This window comes from Diadema antillarum, unplaced genomic scaffold, assembly GCF_040938485.1.
Source record: "Diadema antillarum isolate AM-2024a unplaced genomic scaffold, OU_Dant_1.0 seq00001274_RagTag, whole genome shotgun sequence".
In the NCBI taxonomy this organism is placed as follows: Eukaryota; Metazoa; Echinodermata; class Echinoidea; order Diadematoida; family Diadematidae; genus Diadema; species Diadema antillarum.
Window position 1 is genome coordinate 9862 of NW_027272055.1, and position 22908 is coordinate 32769.

At 40.3% G+C, this 22908-nt stretch overlaps 1 protein-coding gene across 1 annotated transcript; it reads right to left on the minus strand.

The window, feature by feature from the left end:
* Nucleotides 1-948: 948 nt before the first annotated feature.
* On the minus strand, nt 949-21218 carry LOC139745527 (activating signal cointegrator 1-like). Its single transcript, XM_071655916.1, has 11 exons — nt 21133-21218; nt 18640-18787; nt 17530-17679; nt 15239-15502; nt 13520-13704; nt 12302-12626; nt 5532-5713; nt 4817-4941; nt 3511-3602; nt 1378-1474; nt 949-1085 (listed from the first exon to the last, which is right to left on the minus strand). Exons 1-11 carry the CDS (start codon nt 21216-21218, stop codon nt 1018-1020), a joined length of 1722 nt encoding a protein of 573 aa, XP_071512017.1. The 3' UTR covers nt 949-1017.
* Nucleotides 21219-22908: the final 1690 nt, after the last annotated feature.

Here is a 22908-nt window from a genome sequence, read left to right on the forward strand (position 1 = left end):
CAATTAGTAGCTGCTATTAAAGTTACAAACAACTTACGAGCGACTGGTGACCAGTTGTGATGTGCTATACATTTGTACATATCAGAATTTCAATAATTTAGTACAAGAACTGATCCAGTCGCTCCTAACTTTAAGAACAGCTTTATGAAACAGCCCCCTGGATTGGCAAACTGCCTTTTCACACACATTGGCACATTGTTGCTTATAAACCAATAGACAATTCCCCTGGTGTAAAATCTCACTGGCACAGTTACAGTGGAACCTTGTTATAACGAGGTTGGATGGAGTGCAATACCTGATGTAGCGAGGTAATTTTGCAAGTCCCATTCCTTTCAAATTCTTTTATTTCTACCCCTACTACAACAAGATTGCAGATTTGATAAGGATATGTTAGTGGTACCAAGCAGCTCTTTATGAAGAGGCTTTCCTGTATAATAATAGAGGCTCTAAGAAACTATGGCAAACTTCTGAAGTTGGATAATACTCTAGCAAAATGATGGATTTTTTTTTTTCTGGAATACACAAATTTAGAAGTTAAGAAGTGATCCAGATTTCACAGGCATCAGAAATCTTCTGGTAGATTTTTTTTTAAATCAAAAGTACTAGTAGCAGAGGGATAATACCAATGACAGGAAAAAAAAGCAAAAACAAAGATGCACTACAAAGTCGTGAATCTACTCAAACAAGGATACTCTAATTGCAAAGATTAAACAGGGAGAGAAGTCTATGAATGCTTAGACTCTGAAAGGCAGGAAAGAAGTACAATTGCTGCATAAAAGAAAAATTACTGTTATAGAGGCAGAGTGAATATCCTACACCGTAATCATCAGTTCATCCTATTTCCTTTTAACGCCACCGCTCTGTCTGATCCATGTGAATATACTTTCATCGCTCTATAATTGCAAGGAGCGTCTGCATTCAGAAGTTCAGGCATACATATGTGTTGGCTTTTAGTGGTCCTCTAGAAGAAGAAGAGAAGTGCAGATTCCATGTCAACCTCTAACCTGGCACCCACTATCATGAGTTCTGTAGACTCTGCCTAAGTCCTTGCTTTGCTGCCTTATGCATCTGTCCATCCAGTCTCCCTGTGGCAAAGAAACAAAGGACAAAATCTAAAAACGAAAGGCAACACAGTATGAAGGATTATGGAGAGAAGATCATTACTTTCCTGTAATGTATCAAACCAACAAACAACTCACAGCAACTCATATCACATATAAACAGATGTATATCACATGTTATTGCATTATTTGTTATTTGCTCTAAAAAGGAAAAATTGGCAGTGAACATAATTTATATATTATAAGTATATCCTGACAAGGGAATCTCTGTCATGTGTTTTCCTAGGCAGAAATGGAGAAGGATTGTGATACTTACATATTTTATGCTTTCCTTTGACCTGAAACTTGATTAATAACTCCTGTGGATTCTCACAGATGAAGACAAACGGTGAGGCAGACTCCCCTTTTGGGTACTAGAAGGGGAAAATAAAGATGAGAGAGAAAATTCAGACTTAAATTCAAAGCATCCTGTTGTACTCCTGTGTCAAAGTTAACTGTGTGTTCCAAATTCCAAGTGATACTGTGATGAACATAATGCAAGATTTGAAATGCAAACTTGAAAGGCACTTCATTCTTTACTAAACAACCATCGCTTGTCTATCAGAAGGGCCCTGGCATGAAATTTCTATCCCTAAATCAAATTTACGTTTGTGTCATATTTCATGAAGTAGTTTTGAAATCTCTTTAAGATGGTGTAACCATACTTTTGTGTGTGTGTGTGTGTGTGTGTGTGTGTGTGTGTGTGTGATTTTTTGAGCGCTTAAATCTTAACTCTTTATATGCCATGGTGGAAACCCCCTGTGTGCCACATTATTCCTACACACCTATGTACTCATGCTTTGGGAAAGCATTCTGTTTTTCAAATCTTCGTAACTTGTATAGATTTCTGTTGACTCGGGCACAAAGTGAGCAAATTTGTAGACAAAGTGTCACGCTTTACTCTGATGTGAATGGTATGGCAAATCTATGATTGTTTTTCTTTCAAATGACCAACAGCTACATTACTGAAAAGGCATGACTTTTCCACACAAAACAGTGACAATAACTTAAAATTTACATGCAAATCCAGAAGTAAACACCGCTTGATGATCAATCACCACATAAAATACGAGCCATATGTAAGAGGAATGAAAGCGCGAGGACCGCTTTCATTGTACTGTGACATTTGGCGAATTATCGATCGGTTTGGGTGGGTTTGTGCGTTTGAGCAGAATATGCGAAGTTGGCACGCCGTCGACCGAGTCAGACGTGCGAACGTGGCACATAAAGAGTTAAGGCCCTTAGCGCAGGCAAGGAAACTTATCCTCGAAATAAGTTTGATACATCACGGAAATGAATCATAGATCATTGGAAGCACCAATGGAGGTGTCAAAAACCTTTCCAGAAGGGCCTGGCACCCTAAAAACCCTGTGTCACCAGTCATGAGGCAAAACTATATTATGAACATGAACACCTCAACAAGGGGTCCTCGACACAGGCTAGCCCCACGTTAATTTTTCTCTGTCCACTACTGAGAAAACGCATGTACATTATATGTATGCATCTTCCTTTATAGTATGTGTATGGGCAGCAAAAATCCTGCCATTTCGTTGATCGGAAGTTGTGTGTTGATTTTTACCAGCTGCACGTTGCTTTCCTGAAGGTAGCCACTGTAAACATGTTATCGCGCACTTGCAGCAAGAGTTTGCGCACTACGCAAGTGTTCGGGCGCTCAGTAAGAGACGCTTACTGGCTGGCTATCCATGCATCCAGTAAATTTACACTGCATCATTTAATTATTGGATGCATGGTTGCATCTATGGCAAGCCAAAAGGAAATGCGTCGAGCTAAATTTTCCATCACATTACATTATCAAAAAATTCATTTCTGGCAAAAAAAATTTGTCCCTGTCTTATAAAACAGATGATGCACATGTCTTGTGTGCATCAGTACAAATAGTGTGCATGCAGTGACAATGGAATCCAGAGACTCCAACCCCAAGCACCTTCTGATCTGGAGATTCTCCCGCCTGAAACCTCTAGCAAACGGGAGACCCAAGTTTATGTGTGCGAAGCGCGAAGTTCCTAGGGTTATAGATGCTCTCTGGTGCTATCTAAAGGCTTATTTTTGCAACATACGATAGCAATAAGTAAGAAATCCTCTCAAACGGGAGACATTGATCCAGGACGGGAGAAATTAAATCTCAAACGGGAGAACGGGAGATTTTGCAAAAACGGGTTTTCGGCGGGAGATCTCCCGTCGAAAACGGGAGAGTTGGAGTCTCTGGGAATCTAGTCTAAGCCCATTCAGCTTCGCCTCGTGGGTGAAATATTCCATAGTAACCTTATGCCCTCAATTCAGACTGATGCACTCACACCTGTGCATCATTTGTATCATGTAGCTGTGTAGGTATTTATGTGAAGATTTTTAGCGTCCGGTGTAAAACAGAAGAACATTGAGGTTGTTTCACCTTCTCCCTATAATCTTCTTGTGATAAACAGTCGACTACATCCACACACCCCAAGAGGCAGCCGACGGGGAAGTGTTCCGGAAACTGAAGGTCTGCATGAATGAAAACAGGTCAATAAGGTGCTGAAATGTGGCAGAGCATGATAGCAAACTGGGTAACAGCATTGAAATGTCATGGCAATAACCAACGAAAAATATCTTTACTTAACCTATCAAGATACTTAGTACAATTTAGTACAGAAATAATCATCTTAGCCACATTAAGTTGGCACCCAAATCTTACAGCATACACCAATTCCTATGTTAGACAAAGACTAGATGGAGCTGTTTAAGTTCATTAAATCTGTGCAAAATCAGGGATAAATCAACAAAACTTTGCCAATTCGAGTCAGAAATATTAAAACTTTCATCTTGTAAAATGTGTAGTCAATTCAAGAATCAGATCTAAATTTAGTGGTTGAGAGGCTTCTCATTCTTCAGAGGAAATAAACAATGGTATATCACCGTGATAGAGCTTAACTGCAAGAGAAGTGTTAAAGCTAAGACACAGTTCTCAGAAGGGCTCAGAATTCACCCTCCCATCATTTGAAATTTGCTCATATTACATCAAAAGGCTTCATCAAGCACCTTGTCTGGCTGATGCAATTTGCTGGGATAATGAGTTGTTTTGGAGTATCTTGAGATCAAAAGTGTGAAATAGGAAAAGTTGGTGTACCCGACTTCTATTCCTGAAGTGCCCTCATTCAGTAGTGGGTATATAGAATGCTACTAGTATGTGATGACAGAATCGTGCCCTAGCAGTAGTACTGAACCGCATCCAGCTAACGAGCTGTATGCAATTCACTCTCATGCAATGGATACAGCTGTGGCCCCATATATTGTAATCGATGTAATTAAGTATTACAACATCACGATCAGGTACGCTCTGAGACTGCATTACTTCCAGCGCACCTTGTTGGATAATATCTCGCATTTTCGTCATTACCCAACTGAAATCGTCCTATCAAAGCGCTACTTCACACATTTGTTATGCATATGTCTTCATTTCAGAGCACAAATCAAAAGTTTCTGCAGTCACATGGGAATCTAAGTTTTAGCTTTGATTATCAGGATGCATTTATGGCTGCCCATTACAAATTTGACTGGTTTCATAAACTTACTATACTACATGTCAGTGGAGATTCTTTGACACATAGCACCACAAATCCACAACCTGCACAAATAGCTTCTTTTGTTCCGTAATTTTTGTGTTGACATTTTTTCCTTTCTTCTGTCAGCCTTAGGGATTTCATCAAGATGTTTCTTACCATCGGAACTGAGATGCCTGTAAGCTGCTTTTGCCGTATCGATTTGCTCCTGCTCGGGGTCCTTGGCGGCCGCAGCGATCCAGAGTCGACCACGGTGAGGGGAGTACCAGGTCCTGCCTTCATGCCTGAGAGGAAGGGGGAAAGCAGGGAAAATTCTGAGGGAAAACTCCACTCAATTTAATGTAAGAAGAGAGTGGCTTTCCCAATGTTTTACTGTCATAATATCTACATTTCTTTATTGATGGCCAACCCACCCCACCCCCCCCCCCCCAAATGAAAGGGTTTTTAAAGGATTTTTTAAGTAAGTGAAAAACTTGATATGCAGATTGGCAGAGTCAGAACAATTATCCCACATTTTGAGCCTTCTCTTCACTTTCAAAGATAAATATACAAAACATTCAATTCCCCAAGAAACACTTATGCACACAGTGGACAATGGACATGTTTGAGGCAGATTGGATACTTTCTTTTGAGCCTCTAAAGATTCCAATCCACCGAAAGAGAACAAACAAACAAACTCAGAGGCCTTGCCAGGCATTCAATTCCTGACTCTCTTGAAGGAGTTTGCACCTTCAAATGTTTTTGCACAGATATCCGGCACCATGCAAATGATGTGATATGATTTCATGTACTTTTCTCCTAAATGCTGAGAAAGGAAAACAGAAACATCGATATCACCCCTGAGGCGACAGATTAACAGACGTCAGGGACTTACATTTTGATTCCCGCCACGAGCAGAGAGGCCCAGGGTTGGTGCATGCTGAGACAGCGACCCTCGTCTGACATTTCCATCAGCTCGCGGTCCTGTACCCGTGGGTTGCCTCGAGACGCCGTCTTTGTGTCTGTCGCGGAGCTGCTCGAAGATCGAAGGCCTCCACTGGGAATACTGGAGACGAACTGGGTTCAGAGAGAAGACAACGTTGCCATCACAGTTATTGTATGTACTAGATTCAGCATATTAGGGAGCTTTTGATTTAAGGACGCAGATGTTGATTTTGAGTGCCATGAGCAAATTTCTGCCATTGGCATTGTTATGAGCTTGAAAATCTGCATCCTCTCGATTGTAAGGGACGATGGACTGATCCATGAAGGATAAGGACGTTCCAACTTGGTTGCATCCTGCAGATTTCACTGAATCCTTAATCAAAAGCTCCCTATTATAGGTGCGTGTGCTACAAGATACTTTTTTCAAGCATCACATGGATAACAAAATGCAACATGAAATTCACACTGTTCGTCTGTGTGTTAGTTTTTTTTATTTAGAGGTAATGCTTATTGCTGATGCTGATTTTAATCTTACAGCAGCAAAGAGAGTAGAAAGGTCTGATACGATACTTTAGAAGTACTCATCAAGGCCTTAGGCATATTAGCTCCCAGGTTCAAGTCCCAATGGCATACAAACGGATCTATGCCTCACACGCCCAACTCAGTTGATGGCCTGCCAAGTTCACATATTTTGTTCAAACGCTCAAACCCACCCAAACCAAGCAATAAATCGCCAAATGTCACAGTACAATGGAAGCTTCATTCATGGTTCCTTTCCTCTAATACAAGTAGCTCTCATTGTGGGATGACTGAATATCAATCAGTGTTCTCTATTAGATTTGCAAGTAAATTCTCGGTTTATGTCACTGTTTTGTGTGCAACAGTAATGTCTACACAATAATAAAGCTACTGATTAAAAAGTAATTAGAATTATAGATCTGCCATAAAAATTTACAGCACAGAAAAAGCTAGTCATTTGCTCTGCAACTTTGCTTATTACATGTCCAGCGTAACAAAATCTATGAAAGTTACATGGATTTGAAAAAAAAAAAAATGTTTTCCAAAAGCATATGTCTCCGTTGCCGTCTCAGAATAATGTGGCACACGAAGGGATTTCACCGTGATGCATAAAGAGTTAAAGGGGAAGGCTAGTAACTGATCAGTGGGAATCAGTGGAAATGCTTGGAGATGATTGTTCCAATCCTTATTGGATTCATTCAAGAGTTCATTGTATATCTATTGTTGTGTGAAAATGATTTGCTTCAGAATGGTCTCATATTCAAGTAATGTGCAGTTTAATGCTTCCAGGTTAGCGTCCCTGGTCAGTGACGGAGCATTAATCTGCACATTACTTGAATATGAGACCGTTCTGAAGCAAATCATTTTCACACAACAATAGATATACAATGAACTCTTGAATGAACCATAAGGATTGGAACAATCATCTCCCAGCATTTCACTGATTCCCACTGATCAGTTACTAGCCTTCCCCTTTGTGACCATGATTGTCACAATCATGGTGGTGGTTTGTGATGATTGATGATGTAACTGGACAAATTCCTCCTGGATCCCACGCTGTTGAGCTTCACCGTATGGCCACAAGCCATAACGAGGGAGACAAATCTATTAGCAGGCAAGGAGGATGCTGTACAGTCCCTAGGAACAGTGACATTATCCGGGCCAACCATTGACCCAGTAAATGAGCATTGTTTTAGAGCCAGCTTTGTTTTCTTTTTCTTTAAGTTCTGAAAATACCTCTAATCACCTGTCTGACATATCTCCAGGGTATTCTAGTTCTTCCATCGACTAGTTCCACCCTTAGGGCTGGTAACCAATCCATCAAACGGGTTGATTGTCCAGAATATCTATGTCAAGAGCACTGGCAGGAAAAATGCCAAGAGCAGGTGAAGCGACACCTCAATATACATGATTACAAAAATACTCTTTGTATGACCAGCATGAAGAAAGGTCTCATCAATTCTGACTGAGATTGCCCAGCATGAAAATGTAAGAAAAATCACCACACAAATAAAAGAAAAACATAGCCACCCTTGCCGTGAATCTTACACAAAATGAAACTGCGGTCATCGTGTAAGTTTATGTAGGTTATGGAATTTCTTAGTTATCATTTCTTATCTCAACACGGTCATCATATAAACTGCTACACTGAGATATGTGCAGCTTGTTGAATGTGATGCCCAAAAGCACATCTTTTTTCCTGTGGCAAACATTGCACATGTCCGATGAGCTGTCCAATGAAATATCGCGTGGGACCAAGCATCACAAAACCATAAACACAGACATAGATACAGACATACACACACACACACACACACACACACCAACACACATATTTTTCATATAAAATCTACACTCAGCAAGATATTCTATATTTCCTCCTCCCAGTGGAAAACATGATCAAGTACCTTAAAGCCAAAGGGCATTGAAATCCAATTATGTATCACATACATATACATATATCTTCATTTTGCTCTTCAAATATGACATCACAAATTGTATTATAAAGTGGATATTTTTGCATGAGTAATTTGGCTGGGTGAGATGAATTTCCCACGTTTTTCATTCTGCAGAATCAGGACATTATTTAACGGAACAAATGGCCTGCAGAAATATTCGCATATATTTTGCTATCATCTGATTGTGCTGTTGACAATCGCACAGCGTGAATTTACGAACCCACAAATATTTTTGAGCCATTTCAGCGCAAAAAATCAATCGTGCAAAAATATTGACGATTACAGTAAACTGATGGTGTACATGTATTTGCATGTAATAATCAATATTCGATAGACCTTAACAACATCAGAGGACTCTGAAGGTGAATGCTACATGGACCTGAAACAAGTTCTTGGAGCAGTGAGGAATGCATAAAAGCATTTCAGTCTGTGAAATATATACTAACACGACACATGTACAACCAAGGAGGTTCTAGAGCTGGAGTTCCAACTGGCCATAATTATTCAAACAGTTGTCAGATTTCTATGGATGCACAAAAGAATTCCACAGGTGCATTTGTACCTTTGACGATCGATGTTTGAAGCTGCCATCATTCTGGGTAATCAGAAGTAGGATTTTGAACTCTAACATTATATCGGGTATATTTTGCTTGTTTATTCATTAAATGACATGAAATTTCTCCTTATGATAAAATATTTAAAACAAAGTTCAAACTCGTCCAGAAATACCTGCAAAAGTGTAAATCAGAGCCGTATGTCGTGAAAGTGTTTTAAAGTATACCCTCTTTGAATGCCGATTTTAAAACTTTTCTGCTAAATTCCAACAAATAAAACTGATATGGAATAATCCTCGAGAATAGTTCTTTGTAAATCAATATGTCAGATTTGTGCCCGGACATGCCCATGTCCAGTAAACTTGATTTTCATTTCATCAATTTCTATGTGATTTCTATCCGCGCATCCCCTGTCTATGCCTTTTTGTATTGCTCATATTCCATAAGTAGGGATGGCGAAAAGTTATTACCATCATAAAGACGTATCTTTCCTAGAAGGTAGCTGGTCGTTATGCAATGACACATGAATCAATTGTCCTCCTATCTGTGTGGCAGCTCCAGTTTGGTACATACTTAAAGTATTTTTGAGTGGCGGCTTCGAACATGGTTTCAAAGGGAATAAGAGTTGTGACTCCATTCTCTTGAACCTCCTTGGTACAACCATGAGAAAATACAAGAATGTGGAGAAGGAACGAGCATTGATGCGCAGTGGCTGATACTGTAAAAGCTGTTAGTCCATTTTTATGAAATGTTGTTTTTGTGATTTTAACTTCAGGCTACTTTAAGTGCACTAATGCCTGTCCATTCACGATATTTTGGCGTGAATCACAACATTTGTGAAAATCAAACCTTGTGAAAATCAAACCCTCACGAAAATAACCGCTTTTAGTAGTATGGGTGATCAAGGCAAAAATGACACTAAATGTAATCTTTTTTTTTCTGCTACTTATTTTAGAGGATTTCTTTTATCAGAATTATTTGTTGAATAAAAATGCATGCTAACAATTTAGATGCTCTTGCATAACATTAACACAGTCACATGTAAGAACAGTCTGGACCACAAACACATTTAACCCATTGATGATGAGTCCCTAGTATATTCGAGCAGGGGTCTATGGGAAATGCGTGCTGTAGCAAAATTAGCCCTTCCTTAACAGGTTTAGGCAATGTTTTCTTTTTCTGAAACTCACCTCTTTGGCCTCATTTTCATAGGAAACACTGACTTTCTTCTTTTTTTTTAAAGTTTGTCTCTTAATGAATATATCATATACAATCAAGCTTGCCTATAAAGTCAAATCTATTTTAGACTGAAGAAATAGCTTGGACTTAGACACTACAAAACTTTGACTTATGAGGAATTAAAATCATAGAATATAAAAAGAAGAGGACTTGAAAAGACCTTCAACTTATGCAATTACGTGTATTTGATTTATGCAAGGCTGACTTAAGCAAAGTTAACTGTATATAATATATACAAATTTACCTGGATGCACATAAAAGGATTGAACATCCATTAAATCTTATCTTTTCATTTGCTTCACTTGGAACTGATTGAGAGAATATGGCAAGCAGGAAAAACATCAACTCTAGTGAACATGCCGTTACATCTTTTCATCTTCAGAGCAGGCCTCGAATTAACCGACGGCCACCGACGGCCATGGCCGTCGGTGCCCCTCTCGTTGGCCGCAATGCCTTTTTTTCCTTGATCAAAGTTACAGCCAAAAAAAATGTGCCCTTTTTCTTGTGGCCGTGGTGCCCTTTTAGAATGAAAGTTATTAATTATGACGTATAATATGCCCTTTCTCAAAGTCTACACTTTAATAAGTTTGAACAACTTTCCTGATCTCAAATATCATACCTTCAGTTCACTCGCGTCCTAATATATCTGATTCAAACTCAAAGTATCTTTCCGAGATACGAGACGACGTGTACGTACATGTACGCCCGACCGGCTTTTACCATCCCAACTGCCTCCGCAGCGCAGCAGCCATAGAGTTACTAGCTAGGCAGCGGCGGGCCGGAGCAAGTGGTCGCAAGCCATGCTAAAAAACGCCAGGCCTGTTTGACGGCTGCGAGCATTGCCATCTCTCTCGCTCTGCATTCATGCCTGCATGCTCAAAGCTAAATGGCGCTGGAAGTGCTCCAAAGCGAGCGTGGCGTATGTGTTGAGAACGTACTGTATTACAGAACCTACATCGTATTGCATATGGCCTACTGCCTAACGTCGTCTGCTGCGGAGAGATCTTATGCGTGCGTGCGCTGCTGGAGTGTAGCAGCATGGTTGATAGCATACAGCTCTATGGGGCATTCACATCACGTATAAACACCCAACATGCCCTTTCCAATGTGGCCTTGGTGCCCCTCTGACTGACCTAAGTGCCCTTTAATGGCTGGCCTCTTGGAAAAAGTGCCCTTTTCTAAATGGCCTTGCCCCTCCAAAATCCTATTTCAAGGCCTGACAGAGATAGTTCTTATGACACCCCAGTCGTAAATGTACTTGTACACATGCTGATCAGATGACACATTCACTGACATCTCCTATTCAAACAACCATTCTGTGACTGTTTGCAACTACTGTAAAAACAGACATTTTCATGTGCGTGAAACTTTCATGAGTTTTGTGAAGAGCTCAGATTTGCTTAACCCTAACTAGGCCGGGGGGGGGGGGGGGGGGGGGGGGGGGGGCCTCCGAGGCCCCCCCCCTCGACGTTCCGCGCGATGTATCGCAATCGCAAAAAGCTATCGCCGCGACGTTTCATAACTTTTTTCTTTCGAGTCTCCCGCATCTTTTGACACCAAATTTGCGACGCCCGGGCGCGCGGTTCCAAAGTTACGCAAAAATATGTACATGCATGTCAGACCAAAAATTGCTCAAAAACGTTAATTCGTGTACAATTTCAATGCAAACTGTGCTTACAGGCAAATTTCATAAAAGCATGATTATTTTGGTGTCTTATTGATTAAAATTAATGAATAACGTATTTTCTTGTTCGGAGCGATGTCGCGGACAAATTTCATCGAAAAAACAATGAAAAACATAAAGTCAAAAAAACAAGGAAATACATAAGAAATTCACAAAAACAATAAAATACTTAAGAATTTTTTCTGATATCACAATTTTTTTTAATTACATTTGCTAAGGACACTAAAAAGAATATTTACACAAAAAATGTGCCTGTTTTGAGCTTTATTTTGTGATTTATACCAAATAGTCTGATTTTATGCATCATCATGCATAAATTAGCATAATTTTGCATAAATTATAATTTTTTGAAAAAAATAACTTCATGGTATTTTAGATTACATCATAGGCAATGTGTGTGCCAATTTTTGTCGCGATCGCGCAGTCGACGGCCGAGATCTGGAGGGGGGGGGGGGGGGGGGGGGGGGCTTGGGAGCCCCCCCCCCCCCCCCGGCTCTATCAACTACCTAAATAGCCCGGCCTAGTTAGGGTTAAGTAAAAGGCACGTGAAAGGTTTTGTCTACACAATGCGTTGAATGGCAATGGCAATTAGCAAAAGTTTCATGCTGCCAAAAAATGGTTGTCTGCTCCAATTCACGAAAGTTTCATGCAGTGAATATTTGTGTTGGTTCCATTGCTTTACAACTGTGTTTCCTTATCAAAAATAGTGAAAGGCTGTTGCGAGCACTCACGGCCGAACGAGCATGCACCACCAGAAATTACATACCTTGGGGGGTTCCCTCACAATGGTGGGGTTGAGAATGGTGGTATCGGGTTCCCTCGACGCCTCCCTATCACCAGTCTTGTTGCCAAAGGTGACCCTCTGCACCACCTCGTCCTGCCGGTTGTACATCTCCCCACCCTCCTGCTCCACCACCTTCCTACCAGCAAAGTCCAGGGTGAACTTCTTCTGGAGCCTGGAGCCGTGCCGCTGCTCCCGAAGCTCATCCTCCCTCCGGCGAAGGTCGCCTTTCTCCTTCCCGCTGAGCCACTGGTTGGAGTCACTGGAGAAGTAGTCGGACTGGTCGTCCATGACCTGGGTCCTCCTCTCGCTGGAAGAGATCAAAAGGGATTCCTCACAGGTTTATACAGAGTACCAAAGTGTGATGTCATAGCCATTCATCGCCATGGAAACTGGTTCTCAATGACCTCACCTGGCCAGAGTGTTTATGCGCACACTTGGTTCCAACCCAAGCTATAACAAAAGTTTGTGACATCATCACTTTGGTACTCTATATTAATCTTGATGTATCAAACGTAGACCACACAATCTCCATATCAAAGATTTGCAATTCACCTATACAGAAGATATATAACATTTTGCAGTGTGGAAATCCTTACAAAGTTTGTGCAGTGTGATACCTGCATGAAATTTAAAGTAATTTAATATTTTGACTGCTATACTTGAAAACTACTCATAAATCAGGTCCTGACATCAGAGGTCATGCCTCCTAGATAATATCGTAAGTTAGGTTCACACAATGTTCCTAAACTTTAAGTTTAGGTCGAACACTCAACTCTTGATGATTAGCTTGTAGTTTAGCACCGAGTGGACGCACCCGAAAGTTAACAATCTCAAAGTTTAGTCGATTAGAACCACGAGACATCTTAGGGTTTACGCTCTCTCCATGAGCCATGGGGGTCCTGATCGTAGTCTCGTTCCGTGTGGACACAATAATCAACGAGCTTGTGAGTTAGCGTGAACCTCATGTGTCGTTCACTGCGCTATTTTGTATGTAAGGTCATCTAGCAAAGACTCTGCACTTCCGTTGTAATCATCGAGTGGGGCTCGCTCGTAAGTTGTAACTTAAAGTTTAGGTGCCCTTGTGAACCCACGTCGTGAATGCATGAGTGGAGCTAATCATCGACAGTTAAGTTTTCAACGTAATCTTTAAGTTTGACAACTGCGTGTGAACGTAACTATTGCAGCGTTGTGACCACTGACCTGGTCTTGTCATATTCAATGAGACGTTCTTTGTGTGCGATGGCCTTGTCTATGCTGGACAAGGACTGCGTCGCTGACCCGTCTCCATTGACTGGCTTTGAGAGTTCGCCCATCAACTTCTTCCGTAGCTTTTCGCTCTTCTTGGAGTTCCTCGCCAGAATCTCCTGCTCCTCTTTATTGCACACCTGCAACAGGTGGATGGATAGATGGATGGATAGATAGATAAATGGATAGGTAGATAGATGGATGGATGGATGTAAGGGTGGATATGAGGATGGATGGATAGAGAGATGGATGAATTGGATAGATGGATGATTGGAAGGATGGATGGGTAGATGGAAACATGGATGGATGGATGCGCGGATGGAATGGTGGATGGATGGATGAATAGATTGATAGATGGGCAGACGGATGGATGGATAGATGGGTGGATGGATGGATGAATAGATGGATTGGTGGACAGATAGATTAATGGATGAAAAGATGGATTGGTGGGTGGATGAATGGATGGATGGGTGGATGGATGAATGATAAATGGAATGATTCATGGATGGATAGATGAATGAAAAGATGGAAGAAAGAAGAATGAATTAACAGTTAGATGGGTGGATTATGATGGATGATATGAAACATGGATTGATTGATGGATGGATAGATATAGATAGATGGATGGATAGATTGATTTAATAAATGAATGGATGGATAAATGGGTGGGTCAATGGGTGGGTAGGTAAATGGATGGACGAAAAGATGGCAAATGGCAGAATGGACGAATGGAAAGTTAGATGGGTTGATAGATGAAGGATAAATTGACACAGAGGCAATATGATGCATGGATTGATTGATAAATTGATAAATGAATGGATGGATGGTTGATTTTGTATTGTGTTTTTACCTGTCACTACCTCAATGGTCAGTGGATAGAATATGGGTTCATCTTGTTAAGTTTTTATGCTAGGCAAGATGGTAAATTGCACAAGTCATCAGTTGATGGGATGTTATAGTTTTGGTTGAGATGGGTAGTTAGGTTTTTGCTTTTTGTGAGATAATTGAAAACCACTCATATGAAATATCAAAGAGCATAAAATTCTAGAAATTTATCTGATGAACATCAGTTTTGAAATGGCTGAGATATCTGAAAACATAGAGGGCCTAGTAAAAGGTGGGACCCACTTTTTATTAGCACCACTTTGTTTCACTTTGTTTTTGTATATCTTAGTCATCTCAACAGCGATTTTCATGCAATAAACTTTTAGTTCCTCTTAGAATTGTGTGTTCTTTAATATATCATATAGGTAGATTCACATCATCTCTCAAAAAGTTAAAATATGAATTCCCATCCCACCCAAAGCTATACCACCCCTTAACCACACATTTACCAGATAAATGGCTGAATCTACTGAGTGCAAGGTATAAGAACAAACTGCATTTCACACTTTCATATTTATTATTAAAGCCAAATTAATGTCTTAATAGCACCCACAAATATCTTGAGGGTTGGTGTGCACGCAATCCTCCCTGTACTGCCTTGTGAGTATTACCTGTTAGGAGTGCCATTTACTTAGACGATGTACGGTTCTACCCTGCACACATTTTGTAAACTGACATAGGCAATTGAGCAGAGAAAGCCTGTATGATGCATTCTGTCACACAAATAAACACTGTCTTGCTTAAAGACAAGACTGCTTCCGCAGAATCTACCAGCTGATCCCGACATACCAGAGCCCCACAGAAGAGGCAGGGTCCCGAGCCCTCCTGACTGCACACGACACGCCCACACTCCAAACAGTTTGACACCAGGGCATGCTTGTGGGCCTGGCACTCGCAGGGGTGTCTGCCGGGGATGTGGATGGTCGTCCGCGCCTGCCCTTCCTGACTGTAGAGGGCGACATACTTGGTCTTGCGGCGTGCACCTTGCTGCAGGGCCAGAGCGTGGTCGTCCTGCGGTGGCAGGCCATTCATGACTGGTTTCTGTTGAGGTGGCTGTAATCAGGTTGGATCAAAATCATAAAATGCCAAAATGCATACTACTCCTACAGCACAACCTAATACAATTTCTTCAAGCCTTGTCTCTGAAAACAAAATAAAATACTTTAATGGAACAAGGCACCAGGATTACTCTTCATAAGCACCAACATTCATTCACAGGACACTCCAAGATACAGGAAACAGGGCTAGTTATCAATTTAATATTCAGCATAAATCAAATTTTGACTAAGTCATGTACTTAAGCTCATCAATAATCAGAATACCAAGTTTGAAGTCCTTTACTCAAATAAATAACTCTGTCAAATACTTACATTTCTTGACCTAACTATTCAAATGAATACTGCTTCAAGGACTTCTATCGCTTCATGCCTTGATGCATCATTCTCTTGGTAACTACATGTAAGTGCTAATAGATTTTGTTGTGTGGCGTGTTGAAGAACATAGAGAAAACAAAACCTGTTCACTATCAATTATGTCCAGAAATTAATAGAGGAAAATGAAAAACTTTGTCACTGCAGCTCATGGGAATTAACAGATTCAATCTCCTGACCTTCTTCCCAATCCCCCCCCCCCCCCCCCCGATCTAACAGAGGGGGAATTACATAACAAAGAACTTTAAACCGATTCCAGCCAGACCCTCCCATAGGATGTTTGAGAACAACGGTTTTCATGCAATTTTCATCAAAAGGCTCTTTCACATCTTAGCTAATTTTGCAAGTTGACCCACCAAGTCTGAGACACCAAATCTTTCTGGGTTTTGGTGATCATTTTTGTTTATCCATTTTCAGTGTTTTATTAGGTATCTAGAGTAAAAAAAATCTCTTGATATGATGTCTCCCACTTGTTAAATTCATGACTAATTATGTCAAATGGCAACACAGTTTTAAAAGATTAAAATTCCTGCTTCTGACTCAAAACTGGCAATTCATGAAGATTTTTTGTTCGGATTTTGTGCAGTTTGATTTAACCAACTCATCTAATCATTCCTTCAGTGAAATTCGGAGTGGCCATTTTGATAATAATGTCTGCTGCACAATTTCTAGAGGAATTGATGGTTTCAAGCGTTGTTGGCATGGTGTCAACTTTAACTCCTGCATCATATTTATGTCATCATGCTGACTGACATCACAGTTGGGTTGTAAAGGTACAAGAGAAATTGTCTTTTCTCCTTTTCTTTCTCTGGTAATCTCAACAATACCACAAGACTGTATGACTATGAGAACGACAGTAAATTCAAGTCATGAACATGAATTCAAGACATGAAAACAAATTAAAGTAAATAGAAAGGATTGAAAGTAAATTCGAGGATACATTTCATTCCTTCCCTTCGATTTCACGATGGAGGTTAGCTTGAAATTTGACACACACTAGTTACTCTGGGGTCAAAGCTGGTAAGAGCAAACAACTCCCACTGTAACATCCCAATTCCAGAATTTAAAAGCTGCACTTGGACAGCATACAAATAATACACATGGAAAGGGCATTAGTAAGAATTCTCCACACAACGTACCTTTGGAATAGTCTAATATGCCTGAGATGAAGGTGAAGATGTTTGGACTGTTTTGCAGGTACAGAGTGTGGGTAATTATACTAAAGCCCGAACAAGATGTGTACTATTTGCTTTACAACATGAAGAAAATCCTTGTTGTTTCATAAAATTCTGCTGCACACCAGCCATTTTCGTGAGCAAACATAACAATGAAATTTCGCTCATTCACATAGGCCTACCAAGCAAACTGAATGAACAAAGTCATGTATTTGAGCAGTGATATCTCTGAGCGATCGTTAGTACTGGTCATTAGTACCGGCCATTAGCAAAAACTTATGCCTGCTGGGCATGTTTGGCAAAATGAAAGACTGGTCACATGATTGCTCTCAGCCAATCATTTCATTAGGATCTATATCACCTTTTATAAACAGTACGATGGGCCATTGGCACATCTGTTTATAGTTTTTGTGTTTTTGTTTTTTGTTTTTTGTTTTTCTTTTCTTTTCTTTTATTATAATCATTATTTGGTTACCTGAGCTGTTTGGGGTTGCTGCGTCTTTGCTGGTTGAGTGTTCTCTTTATTTTGGTTTGCTTGTTTCTTCTCCTTGTTCTTGGATTTCCCTTTGTGTTTTCTAGCCTCCGTCCAAGTCGGGTCCTCTGTATCAGCAGATTTCCTGTACACCTTGAAACATCACAAACATATGAAATGGAGGCTTGCATTACTTCAGCTCAATATGACCTCATAAGCAAACTAGGCATAATCATCTAATATTAAATTAAATTTCAACACGAAAAATATGCCAAGTTAATTCACTTTTAAATATATACATTTTCAATGAGCAACCATTGTGTCTGGTTAGGCTACAAAATGAGTATCATGTTTAGCTACACCAAGAAGTCTATACTGTAAGAAATACATTGTAAACTTGTAAAATGTTAATCTCCTCAAAAGATTTTTACATTGGTATACCAGGCTGCAAGGAAACTATGCATCATTTTATATCTTCACATTAGACAAAGATATCTTGGAAACACTGGTCTTGACATGCAGGTCCAGCTGTAAGGACACTCCTCTGAAGGGACTCCGGCAAGTAGTTTCCGAAGGTAGGTAGTCATGACATCCAACAAGAGCTGATTTGATTGAAGTTCATTTAATATAAAGCACATGCACACATATACACACACACACACACACACACACACACTTGTACACACACACACATACTTGTACACTCACACACAACACAAACACACAAAGACGCTTAGATGATGAATACAGAGCTACCAAGTCTCACGCATTCTGCGTGAGACTCAAGCATTTAGGGTCCGTATCACGATCTCACGCATGGCACCCATTTTTCTCACGTATTGAGTGAAGTCTGCAACTTGGGCCTATTAATAATGAGCATAGCTCAAAGGATTAAAGTGATAGTTGCAATTGAAGGTATATTTCCCTTTTGTCTTTCAAAATAAGTAAAAAATAGTCACTTAAGTATGCACCTGATCGCACCATTAAGAGCTAAAAATTGAAAAAGCTCCCTACTAACCCCTCCCACACCCTCGTTCGCGTGCCAAGACGTTGAGTCATGAAAATCTCACTCATAAAAAAAATGTTGAACTTGGCATCCCTGTGAATACTCACTGTGAAATTTGGAGGGATGGTAGAGTTTGCATCCTTCCTTCTCCTCATTAGCTCCTCAATGAAGGAGGTCTTCTGCTCATCGGAACAGTGAAGCAAGTCCTTGAGGTAGTCAACAAGCTCAGTGTCATCTTCAATGGCAAGCATGTATCTGTTGACAGCAATGACAAAGATGACGTAATAATTGCTCAAGCGTGCTGACACTGTCCACTACAGCTTACTTTTTTTTTTTTTACTATGACACTTAATCATCTCGTTGCCTACAGTTGTGTGCTTTGTGCTGTTGAGTTACAGCATAGTTAGCTTTCAACAACAACAAAGTGAAAGATATTAATCCTGTATCAATGAGCCTAATGTGATTCTCGCTATCGCCAATGACGTAAAAAGTACCCGGATGTTGATTAAAGCATCATTTACGGTGCATTATGGGATAGTCCGGTAGCAAAGTCACTTCCGTTCGTACGCGCGTGATACGTGACTAATGCTATTTACACACACAACCGACTGTATTTTACGTGTACTTACTGTTTTCTCGACATGAATTTCAGCTTTAATATGATTTGAAATTTCTCCATTCTTAAGAAATTGCTGTTAATACGACTATGGGTTGTTACTGCGAAGCTGCCATGTGTTGTTTGCACGACAATAAATGAACAAATTCCACAGAAATAGGTCCCTTTCTGGCATACGAGACGTGACGTGGCCGCGTGGGTGAAGTTTGCGGGTGACTCCACAGCGCAGTACGTGCACGCGCGACTTACTAGTAGTAGTACTTGCTTAAGAAATTGCTTCGGAGACAGGATAAGTTCGAGATCACGGTTCGTTCCCGATTGTGTTTGTAACACTTCGACAGAGAACAGATAAAAAACTAGAAATGTCGCTATGGTGACTGGTATACCTCCGCCATAATGCATGATTTTCCTAATAGGTCTAGATAGTACATGTGGACAATGTGTGATTACATTTTCAAAAAACTGGCAAAATATTAAAATGACAAGTTTAACACAAACGTGTTGAATGTTCACCTTCCTTGACCTAGGTTTAATTGGATGAATAGGAGAGCATGTATTTGGAATTTACGGACTTTAACTTGACTTTGACCCATTCATACGTTTATGCATTGAGTAATTTTCAAGGTATGGAGAAAAAGTGCAATTTCTGTATTGAATAGTAAATTGTTACCATTTTCATCTGGCCTTTGACCCTAAAAGTCATAAGATAATCACTGTCAAGCAGAACATGCATAAATATGTAGTAAGTTTCAAGATAACTTGAGCCACTTCCAAGATATGGAGGAAAAATTTAGTTCAGCACTTTCACTTGATCTTTGACCTTTTGGGCAAAAGCAAAAGGAAAAAATAACTTTCCAGAGAATCTCTATTAGGTTATATATGCATGCACCAAGTGTAAAAAAAAAAAAATAATAATCCTGCTGGCATGGCATAAACATGAGGGAAATAGTAAAATTTTGAAGTGTTGCCCTTGACCTTTGACCCCTGACCTTTGACCCCATGAACCCTAAATTCTCTAGATAATCACTGCCAGTCATTACATGTTAGCTATATTCCATGAAGATACCGTACCTTGAACAATTTCCGAAGTACAGAGAAAAAAGGTAAAGTTTTAATATTTTTACTTGACCTTTTGACCTTTGACCTCATGACTCAAACTTTCACCAGAGAATCTTAATTGGGCAATACATGTATACACTAAGTTTCAAGAAAATATCTTCCGTCATTGCATAGATATGGTGGAAAAAGTGAAATTTTATGTATTTGACCTTGACCTTTTGACCTTTTACCTTCAGCATGTGGACCCAAAAGTTGATAGGCACAACTTCACCCCCTAATACACATACATGCCAAGTTTCATTAGAATACCTCAAAAGATTTTGATAATTACCCTGTCCACAAAATTCATTTAATACGGACGGACAGAAGGACGGACGGAAGGACGGACGGACAACCTGAAAACATAATGCCTCCGGCACCACTTCGTGGCAGAGGCATAAAAAGATGGGAATTCCATGACGATATCCAGGTGGGTGAATATTTTCCAGCATATTTTCAGCGTATATGCAGAGATGACTGAACAGTGATGTGCACATCGATCGCATGATCAAGCAGTACGATGTACAGGTATGTGTTAGCTTAACTAATATGCGCGCGGTGGTGCATGCTAATGCAAGGTCGGCCTAGGGCAATGCGTAAGCGGGGGCTATAGCTAAAGTGTACGAGTATGACAGGCCTGGCCACTGGCTGGCTCGGGTACAGCCGCCTACTGCACTAAATCTTGACGAAAAAGCCACATCCGGGTACTTTTTACGTCATTGGCGATAGCGAGAATTACGGGAACATGCTCTCAATCACTACACAGATGTCTAAACACAAAGGCATATTATTTTCTTTGTCTGAAAATTGTGAGAACAACTGCACACAGAAATTTTAAACAGATTTGTAAAAATGCTGTACAAATGAATGGAAAAAGAATATATACCTCGTGAAGTCATCTGACGTATCTGATAACAAAATCCTGCTCAGTTCTTCTGTGCACCACTGAATGAGTGAAGGAGATGCTGCCATGTCTTCTGTTAAATGAACGGATAGAGTACAGGTACAGAGATTGTCAAATTTTCAGATGAAAACTAGAGAAGCACTCTGAGAGCATACACCTCTGCCAAGCAGCTCGTTTCCACCACTGATCTTGTTTTCCATGGCGATCAGTGATTTCCATCAATATGTAGGCATGCTGTATATCACCTGATTTCCAAATATAGGTGCCTTTTGTTACATCAACTCCAGGCTGCGTGGCATGCCTCGCCCTGGCAGAAACGAGAGCACACACTTTGGTGCGTATATGAAAACCTAAAAAATGCAACGCTTGAACACCCAAGTTCACTGACCCTACCTGCCAAAATATCAAAGATTCGTTATAAAATCCTCAAAATTTTTTGGATCACTACCAAAAGTTAATCACCTGTTCATTGTGTCATTCTCAACCTTTCCTACAAGTTCATCCAAATCCATCTTCAACTTTTTGAGCTACTTTGCACACACACAAATCAACGGCAGTGAAAACATAACCTCCTCCCTCTCTTGGCGGAGGTAATAAACGAAACCCTACCTTGGGTCATAGGGGGTCAAATGGAGTTCATGCTGTAGTCAAGTGGATCATGGACAAAGTATAGAATTTGTCAGCAGGAAATATTGGTTCAAGTTCTTCAAAGTGTATACATCCATAGATATTCTCCCCAACGGTACATGTATGTCTCTTTTTATTAAAAACTCCTCTGGACAAACAGATATTTCTGACTAACTGATCAAATGCCTCATAAAGATGTACAGCTGTATGTACAGTTCATAATGCATAAATATCGTCGAGATCAGCAACAATACTCAACAGCCAATCAAAATCAAGAATTCCATGGAAGTTACCACTGGATGGCAAAGTTACCATATAGTAACTTTTATGCAACGGGCCCCAGGTAAACAGAACAACTGTCTGTGTTAGTGTTTAACTTAATTGTCAATTGATAACACTTTTGTTTTACAAATTACCGTACTACCGGTACACTAACTAGCTCAACACACCACCTTACATGTTTGTAGGTTCCAGTTATGTTACCTGTCATTAGTCAACAACTAAATAAATTTATAAACCAACAACAGCTTACACTACTAACTAATTAACAGCCTAGCACAGTCTGGGAGATCTGGCTAGATCATGCAACCGACAACACTACAACATGCTGATCAGGCATCACATAGATCACGTCTACAAAGATTTGTATCTAGAGTTAGAGTCTACACTAATTAACTGCGACAGCAATAATTGTGACTGTGTAACTACTAGTACACAAGCAGCGCCCTATAGTATAAGCCCTGGCGGGCCTGGGCTGGGGTACCGGGGTTAGACTCGAGTTTACCCAAAAAGTAGAAAACTGAGCCTGAGTTACTACACTAGTTTTTCGTCTATATCTCAAGAGTAAAAATAAAACACGCACAAATCATACGAGAGGGCTAGAGCTCCATAGGTATCCTGAGGGTAGAAGAATAGTTAAATGTGCACGCAGTATAACATAAGATTGAAAAATGCACATGCAGCAACATGGTCACGGAGGCCCGTATGAAACCAGCCGGACACAGGAGGGAGATTCACCCGAGTCTGTCGGGCTGCGCGGTACCTATACTGTATCAAACTTTGTCTTACTTTATTGGTTCTGTCAGCTCTTCTTACCAGACCAATATGGCAATAACTAGGCATGAACGTGTG